General features: G+C 34.3%; 1 protein-coding gene across 1 annotated transcript in view; it reads right to left on the bottom strand.

The window, feature by feature from the left end:
- The window catches only part of LOC111085219, a 30,747-nt gene that overhangs the window by 13,463 nt on the left and 7,009 nt on the right, over positions 1-10,275 (bottom strand). Inside the window, exons 2-4 of the mRNA XM_022382794.1 lie at positions 8,585-8,739; positions 4,884-5,026; positions 2,414-2,466 (exon numbers count right to left, since the gene is read on the bottom strand). Coding sequence (XP_022238502.1) covers positions 2,414-2,466; positions 4,884-5,026; positions 8,585-8,739 — 351 coding nt within the window. The remainder of the gene's footprint in view (positions 1-2,413; positions 2,467-4,883; positions 5,027-8,584; positions 8,740-10,275) is intronic.

The raw sequence follows: 10,275 nt of genomic DNA on the forward strand, positions 1-10,275 counted from the left end.
AGTTTACACGATAACATATTGTTACTACGTTACACGGTACCGTACTGTTTCCAGTTTACACGATAACATATTGTTACTACGTTACACGGTACCGTACTGTTTCCAATTTACACGATAACATATTGTTACTAAGTAACACGGTACCATATTGTTTCCAATTTACACAGTATCATATCGTTACTAAGTTACACGGTACAATATTGTTTCCAATTTACACGATACCATATTGTTACTAAGGTACACGGTATCATATTGTTTCCAATTTACACGATAACATATCGTTACTAAGTTACACGGTACCATATTGTTTCCAATTTACACAGTATCATATCGTTACTAAGTTACACGGTACAATATTGTTTCCAATTTACACGATACCATATTGTTACTACGTTACACGGTATCATATTGTTACTAAATTACAAGGTACCATATTGTTTCCAATTTACACAGTATCATATTGTTACTAAATTACAAGGTACCATATTGTTTCCAGTTTACACAGTATCATATTGTTACTAAATTACAAGGTACCACACTATCCCTAAGTTACACAGTATAATATATCTTAGCCTTTCATGAAAACAATGAATATATTCTCGCAAAACCTTCAACGTGTGAAAAATGCATATAACCTTCTTAAGAAACTTTTAACCAACGATTAACGAAAGTATAGCCTCAATAATCTCTTCTCCCTGTACTCCCTCATTAGTCTCACTGTATTTCATCTCAAGTGATTGGTTCCAGGAGGTGTACCTTCTACAGTTTTAACAGAACTCTACACCCCTCACTCGTCTCTTCATGAACTATTAGTAAATGAAATCACGTGAACAAAAAACATAAGTTCTGGACAATCATTAAGTAACAAAAAAACAAACAAACACAATCACATGTGATTCACACATTAAATTACTCTTTGCTTTTCAAGTTATAATTTACCATTAAATTCACATTTTCTGACATTAGAAGCTTTCTTTCCTTAAATATTCTTATCTTCAACTTGGATTGTATATATGAGGATAAACTTTTAAATAGAGACATAATATTTATTATTGCCTAGATTACTAAAACGTTTATATGATGTAGAATGTTAGAATTCACTACAAAATTAATGGTCTTTCATTTGATATACAAACATATTTCTATCACTCAAAAACGTTAACAACAACAACAACAACAAATATATATATATTAAAATCACCGATAAACGTACTTCAAATAATTTCTCAAAAACACAAATAACGAGGGTGGATATGGGGGGTGGAGTCCGGACCCTACTTTTGACTAAACATGAAACTTTTTTACAGCACAGAATTAAAAGATCTATGAACAGAATATACTTTTTTATAGCATGAAAATGAAACCAATGGCCACCTGTGGCTAAAATTGAAATAATATCGCCATCAGGCGGTGCGGAGATTTTTTTCTGAATGTTTAGTATTAGGCATAGACAACAGAATAGCCTAAGCCAGTTAGCCCTGGCCAGATCCATAATTTTCAAATCGAGGAACGACAGCCCAGAAAAGCTTAAATGTCTGGTTTATAAACTTTAAACATAAAAATAATGACGTGTTACAATGTTATTAATGGCGGGAAAGGTCGTTTTGAATGCGCCATAATTAGTCAATTAGTATAGTTTGCCCCTAGTTCCCTTGTAGATAGTTTACAGAATTTGTGCACTCGCACAAGATTGGCTGCCTCAAGACTATGGAATATTTTCAAGATAACAACAATAACAATTGAGGCCTAGATGGTAATTAAGTGAGTATAATACGAAGTATTGAGGCCTAGATGGTGATTAAGTGAGTATAATATGGAGTATTGAGGCCTAGATAACGATTAAGTGAGTATAATATGGAGTATTGAGGCCTAGATGGCGATTAAGTGAGTATAATATGGAGTATTGAGGCCTAGATGGCGATTAAGTGAGTATAATATGGCGTATTGGGGCCTAGATGGCGATTAAGTGAGTATAATATGGAGTATTGAGGCCTAGATGGTGATTAAGTGAGTATAATATGGAGTATTGAGGCCTAGATGGTGATTAAGTGAGTATAACATGGAGTATTGAGGCCTAGATGGCGATTAAGTGAGTATAATATGGAGTATTGAGGCCTAGATGGTGATTAAGTGAGTATAATATGGAGTATTAAGGCCTAGATGGCGATTAAGTGAGTATAATATGGAGTGAGCGAACAAATAGTCCACTTCAAGAATTGTAACTAATCGAAAAGGGTTCTGGTCAATAATTTAAATCTTTCGCCGTTATGTTATGGGGTATACCCTCCCACTTTAAGAGAGTCTAGGTCCGACCCCGAATAATGTAGTAAGTGATAATCAGATATTATATCAGAAGTTAAGTTTGATATCATCCTGACGTTTTTCTCAGATTACTCCAGAAAATCGTGATTACCTGGAACTTTGGTTGAAGAGCAGTGACCGGAAGTAGATGATTGGTGTTGTGTTCTAAGTCAAAAATATGATTATAATATATTAAAAATACTTAGGTAACTTATAATACATAACACACACACACACACACACATATATATATATAAATTATTTCTATTAATTATTTTAATCCCATTTTGAACAAATTTGTATAAGTATGTAAATATATTGTTATGTCAGTAAAATTGACGAGTTCTAGAATTATATTTTTTGTTGGGCTTTTCTGTGCAACGCATACTTTGTTTTTCTTGTTTAGAGCAAAGCTACGCAATTGTCTATCTGCGTGGGGCTCATCGCAGGGATCGAGCCCCACATTTTCGCGATATAAGCCATCAAGCTTACCGCTGAGCCCTTCAGAGGGCCATACGCTTTTGACTTAATCTAGTTGCCAGAAAAGCCACTCAAGATAAATATATAACAATTAATTATTTCTACAAATATACTTTCAGTAATATCTTTAGAATTGTCTTTTATAAAATAAACTCATTACACATGCTAACTGAAAATATTCATAATAACAATACGGTCAACATACGAATAGAATACTTAAAAATAAACACGACCTCTTACTGCAGAGCAAAAACTATGTTTAGTTTCACACATGAGCGGGAAATATTTGAAATTCTAAAATCTTCAACACCAACACCAAAAAACTTTTTTTTTTTGGCATCAGATGTAACTATATTAAATATTTTTTCGGGGTATTAAAATGTATCATAAAAAACAACGTAAAGAGTTCTTGGGAGTTGGAAGCCAAAGCGAATCCTTTTGTTTGCCTTTAATTTTGCGAGAACGATGGACCTTCAGCTCCGTAACCCGATACGTCAACCATTGTGCCACACTCTTCCAAGCGTATTCGGTAAAACTATCCTTTTCATTACGTCTGTAAACCTACTGTTAAAGTCAACACTTGATCATTCAGATTACAATATAATTCATTAATGAATCATAGGTTTTAATCCAACAGCTTACTTGTTAATCTCGGTTGATCAGGTAACTAACTGTATAACAAATAATTATCTTAATGTTCAAGTCTGTGTTGAGCGGTATTTGTACCGTAAATTAAAGGTGCTTACGGTGGCTATTTAAGTTCCTCAGACCGAATTGTTTTTGTGATGTGTTAGATGAAATACAGTAAGCCTTTATTCCTGCCTATGATGTAATGGTTGTTCTTGCCTTAATTATCGTGACTTCTGTAAAAGAAGAAAAAGCTATTGCTACCAATATAGCATAATATGTTATTTTAGCTTGTGAAAAACAAAAAACAATCAGAACAGAATTTCTGCTGAGGATATCGACGTTAAGACTAACTCTTTGAATCATAATTTTATAATGTATAGACACAAGTACAGACAGGTAGCGAACATGATCTTTATGTTATTTCAATAAGAGTTATATATCTGTATAAATATAATATTACTGTCTGTTGTATGTATCTATATAAATATAATAGTACAGTCTGTTGTATGTTATCTATATAAATATAATAGTACGGTCTGTTATCTATATAAATATAATAGTACTGTCTGTTGTATGTATCTATATAAATATAACAGTACTATCTGTTGTATGTATCTATATAAATATAACAGTACTGTCTGTTGTATGTATCTATATAAATATAATAGTACAGTCTGTTGTATGTTATCTATATAAATATAACAGTACTGTCTGTTGTATGTAATCTATATAAATATAATAGTACTGTCTATTGTATGTCCATGTAACTATTTCGCAGTGTGTGTGGATGGATCTTTACCAAAATTGGTATGGAGGTTTTATTACGTCCATGCGGGGATATATAAAGATTTTTAGTTTTGCGGTTTTTATGGGCGTTTTTTACCACTACATCGCCCCCCGTTGATGGATCTTCACTAAATTTGGTATGGAGGTTCATTGGATCCATGAGGAGATACATACAAATTTTCAGTTTTGCGATTTTTATTAGCATTTTTGCGTTTTTTACCACTACTTCGCCCCCCTGTTGATGGATCTTCACCAAATTTGGCATAAAGGTTTGTTGGGTCCATGGAGAGATACATTCAAATTTGCGTTTTCACATTTTGTGTTTTGCAGTTTTTATGGGCGTTTTTTACAATTACATATAAGGGAAGCAACTATTCATGTCGTGAGATAACCTTTCATTAATTACGAATTTACATAACTTCCGTCCAGGGGACGGGTACTCCAGCTAGTGTTAATTAAAGTAGGTGAAACTTAAGTTTAAGCGAAGCTTTCGACATAAATAAAATCTTCCCGAAAATCCTTCATAAAATTTTATTCTCACAAACAAATAAAGTTTAGTTTTAAAAATGTTATTTCCTGGATATATATATATATATACAACTTGAAAATATATGCTTGAAAATTACTTGAGTCGGTTCAGCAAGCGTTACGTCATGTACTCACTTGAAATATTATAAAATAATTACCTCTTCCAAGAATGTCTCCCCTGGTGATCATATGAGGAAGTATAACCACTTAACTGGTTATTTCGTAATGCCTTTTTGCTAGAAGTTGACAGACCGCTACTGCCTGAGGATGTTTGGCTGTCTTGTCTAAAGTTTCCAAAATCCTATGGAGAAAAAAAAAAGTGTTTTTTTTTGTTAGTTTGTTTCAAGTGCAAAGCTGCAGAATGGGTTGTCTGAGCTTTGACATCGCAGGGATCGAACTCTAAATCTTAACGCACAAGCTCACTGCTGGAAAAAGCTTTGATGAGAAGTCTCTCTTTCATGTTTCATCATCTTTCTTTCTCACGATCTATTCATTTCAAAGTGACCGAAATGTGTTATACATAAAATATTTCTTTGTGCCAGTCTAGTGTTGTTTCCTCCAGTTATATAAGTCAACTGATCTAAAACTATGTAATTTGCTGAACCTTGACATGACTTGGCGGAAATTAAGAATATAGTGTTGAATGATGTAGCGTTTGCATTTGTTGGAAAAGTTGTAATACGCACAGTTTATCATTTTTGTTTCAGATTATGGCCTTTCTGTTGATGGCCAGATGTAGGCCTAGTTGTTAGCGTGCTGGGCTGCGTATCGGAAGTTCCAAAGTGCGAACCCTAGACCTACTCCTGAATAGCATCCGCACTTTAAGTCGTGGGCTCACTTTAAAGACGACAGTAAATAACTCTAATCGAATAAGAGTAGCCGTGTTGGCGGCGGATGCTGCTGATTGTTTGTTCTCTGAAACTTAGGATCTCTGACATAGCCATTTACCCCATGTGTCGGATAAGATGCCAAATACCTTTCTTGTGAAGGAAATATTCATGTGATAATTTAAAGACAAATATTTCTCGTGAAAATGATGCCTATTTAGGAGTTTTACAAATTACTTGATCTTTGTTTTTCATTTAATTTAGTTTAATGCTATTATTTACCTTCCTCTAATCTATCCTCTTATCCATGGTAGCCCCCCAGTGGCACAGCGGTATGTCTGCGGACTTCAACGCTAGAATCCGGGTTTCGATACCCGTGGTGGGCAGAGCACAGATAGCGCATTGTGTAGCTTTGTGCTTAATTACAAACAAGCTTATTCATGGAACGCCCCCCAGTGGCACAGCGGTATGTCTGTGGACTTACAACGCTAGAATCCGGGTTTCGATACCCGTGGTGGGCAGAGCACGGATAGCCCATTGTGTAGCTTTGTGCTTAATTACAAACAAGCTTATTCATGGAACGCCCCCCAGTGGCACAGCGGTATGTCTATGGACTTATAACGCTAGAATCCGGGATTCGATACCCGTGGTGGGCAGAACACAAATAGCCCATTGTGTAGTTTTGTGCTTAATTATAAACAAACAGACTGAAACTGGTTTAAAATTAATTCCATGAGTATAATATCACTATAAACTGGTTTACGCTGACATTATGTTGTATAAATTAACTTTTTTTTCTTCAGTTTACATTACAAAGGCAGAGTTTTGTATGATGAACAACCAAATGATGCCTTTTTTACGTCCGAGACATAACTTTTGTAAACTAGTGCATGATATATTCAAAATCATGTTTGTTGTAAAATATTTTATATTTCAAACTCAAAATATCATTTATTCGCTTTGATGACATCGTTGTTCGATAACAACAAGTTACAGAACGTACTGTAAACGCAACTGAGTCAAAATCTTGACATGTAGCAGAAGCACATTTTTCATGTTCCGAACACAAACGTTTCGATAAAACATATTTTGTGCTTCACAGTTTCGATATTTTATGTCCATTCATCCTCTATCTGACAACTTTGCATCGTGACAATAATCCTGCAGCGTAGTTTCCTTTGCAAAATGCTCCGTCGTAAGCAGTCATGTCCAAGGCACACCACTTTTCCTACGTGCTTTTCATGTTCCATTTAGTGTATGAAGACGACAGTTTTCCAGTTTCCGTCTCAACAATCCAATCACACACACACACATACAAAAATCTAAAGGCACTGCGTTTAGCGACTTGACCGGTATGGTATATCTCCGTATGGACTAGCACGAATATTCGTTTCATTCTCAGTTGTTTGAGGTAACCAATATGTTATGGAAACATTTGTATACTCGCGATATGTGTCGCTTTTCCAGACAGAGATCCAGATTTATTATGTTGCGTACTGTTGCCGGTGGTACGTGGATGGCTTTTGCGACTTACTATTGGGTTCGTGAATTCTCACCTGTTACAAAAGACACAATTTGCTTACTATAGCGGGGATACGACTTATTGCAGGTCTTTTTCTGAGTGGTTCTGGTCACAAAGTTGATCTATACTCTTTTTTTTTCCCAATGAGATTAAGTAAGGATATTCATGTCTTAGAAATTCTATAACCCCGATCTTAATACATCTTTATGATCTGAGTGTATGAATATTTTGTGTCAGAAGTGGTTGTTACACACCCTTCTCAAAATCGAACAATTTTCATGGCCTCACACTACTTACAAAACGCAAAACAATGTCAAAGTGCATTTCTGATACATTCCAGTCTATCGCGATTTTTAATAATTTTAATATAACATACTGAACTCTTTGTATAAGTTACACAGTCGGACAAACTCTCGTCAACAACGATGTATAAAATGCAACAGATTGCTGAGATGAAATTTATGAAATTAATCAGATTGAAAACTGGGAATCCTATGAATGATTATTTTTAAACAATTATTAATATGTGTTGGATATACAAGACTGTTTAGTGTAAGCATTATTGTTTAGTTTATTTTGTGACTTAATATTTAATGATTGTTTAGTTTCATGACAGGAATGTTGAAGATTGATTGTTTTAAAAGTATTAGTTATGACAAACTTCAATATATAACTCTGTACGAGTCGTACGTTATGTATGCAGTTAGACTATTGTACTAGGTTTTAGTAATATTGTTGGCGTCACGTTACTCGAATCTTCGGTATTTTTCTCGTTACTTTAAATGAGTATTGTTCCATTAAAGCGTCCCGTAGTTTATAGAAAGTTCGAGGCCTCAATGAACAAAGTATATATATATAGGTGACTAGTGAGCGCAAGTTAAGTAGAGAAAAAAGTTAAAAGTGAAGTTCAGTCAGAAACAAAGTTACAAAACGTGATATCTTAAAGTGAGTTTCACAGTTTAACAGAGATAAGGAGAATAATAATAATTTGTTTTGTCAAGGGGTATTCTAAAGTAATTGAACCAATTTGTGTGAACTTTGACGAAAAGGAGACAATTATTTAAAGTTCTGGATACAACTTTGGTAACTCATGGGGTAACATAAGTGAATTATTCACTGATACTATTGTGATAAGAGTAGAGAAAAATAATTCGTCTTACCAATTGGATTCTAAAGTAATTGAATCATCCCGTGTGGACTTTTGACAAGAAAAGAGAGTTATTTAGAGTTTTAGATACAACTGTGATATCCTATAGTGTAAAGAAATTTTGTACATACGTTTCATATCATTGTAGCTCTCTATGTTTCATATTATCCTAGTTCTCAAAACCAGTATGTTTTATATTAGTTTAGTTCTCGAAGTCGGTATGTTTCATATTATCCTAGTTCTCGATGTCACTATGTTTCATATTATCCTAGTTCTCGAAGTTAGTATGTTTCATATTATCACAACAATAAAATATCAGCATCACAAAGACATAAAAGTAAATACAATTATTAAAAGACTCACTTTAGATATTTTAATCAAAGTTCCTGATTTGATTTTTTTGTTATGAAGACGAGGCACAGATTCTGCTTTTTCAGTTCTACCGGGAACTGGATTTTCTACGCCAGTTTTGTTAGTTTCTCCAGACTCGACAGATGTTGCCGTTCTTTTCTTGTTTTCTGATAAAAAATAACAACAAAAAACGTAGTGAACTGTGTTACAAAGTAATTAAAGAAACTACTATGTTGAAAGAAATAGAGATGATATTCGTTTATAGAAATTCAAAATGTTCGGATCGACCATATTGTCGATTTAGAAAACATTTTTCTGTTTACTTCGTTGAAACAATTCTTTAGAAAAAAAAATGTTTTTGTAGAAGTATATTATGCGTATCAGAAATACGTAAATATAAAATGGTAGTACATAAATGTTGTATAACTAACAACTTTAAGAACACTCACTTATTATTCTAATCACGGAGTCACTTTCATTCCTTTACGTGGTTAACAGCATAATATCACATACGAATTAGTTCGAAAATATGCTTTTTTAAGAGTGAAAAGAGCCCCTGTCCACCAGGTCTGAAGTATTATTCTAGCTTGTTACAGCATTATATAAGGATGTTAACATTACGGTTAATTAGCAGGGAGTTCTTTTTCAGACCTTGTACTGAACATGTCCGCCCTTTCAGCTGTGGGAACTTTATGATGTGACGGTCAATCCCACTATTCTTTGGTAAAAGAGTAGCCTGATGGTTGGCGGTGAATGGTGTTGACTAGCTGCCTTTTCCCTAGTCTATCACTTCTAAATTAGGAGTTAATCTCTATTTTTTAACGCTAAAACAAAATTAGTGAGTTATTTTAAAAGTTTGTTTGTGTTTTTTTTTTTTTCTCAGCACTTCCTACAATCCAGTCCGGAAGAGAAAATTCTCAACTAAAGACAGATTCAATAATTATTAATTACAAAACTTTTCCAGAGTTATTTAAAAACTCCAATAAAATAATTACTGTTTTTGTGGTCCACATCTCATAACGCAGCATGGTGTGTTTGGCATGTCTTGATGGTTAGAGCTCTCAAGTCGAAATCTGCAGATCTCGGATTCCTAATAATTTCACCGAACATGCTCGCCCTTTCAGTCACGGGGGCGTTATGATGTGACCATCAATCCCACTTTTTTGTTCGTAAAGTTTGTTTGCTTTTAATTATGCACAAAACTACACAAGGGAAATCTGTGCTTTGCCCACCACGGATATTGAAACCCGGTTTCTAGCGTTGTAAGTCCGCGGACATACCGACGTGCCACTGGAGGGCTGTTGGTAAAGAGTAGCCCGAGAGTTGATGATTGGTTATGTTGACTAGCTGGTTTCCCTCGAATCTATGACTTCTAAATTAGGGACGACTAGCGCAAATGGCCCTCGAGTAGCTTTGCAAATTCAACAAACAAACAATTACATAGCCTGAACTTTTTAACCTAAGGTTATATTGTTTTCATAGAAGCATTCATTTGTTTCGACAGTTGCACGTGTATACGAACTGAATAAAAAAACTTTATACGGATATAAATAATATGGACATATCATAGATGGAGACGATTCACAAGTGTAATACAGATATAAATAACGTGGATATATCATAGATGGAGACGATTCACAAGTGTAATACAGATATAAATAACGTGGATATATCATAGATGGAGACGATTCACAAGTGTAATA

Source organism: Limulus polyphemus, unplaced genomic scaffold (genome assembly GCF_000517525.1).
Source record: "Limulus polyphemus unplaced genomic scaffold, Limulus_polyphemus-2.1.2 Scaffold278, whole genome shotgun sequence".
Classification (NCBI taxonomy): Eukaryota; Metazoa; Arthropoda; class Merostomata; order Xiphosura; family Limulidae; genus Limulus; species Limulus polyphemus.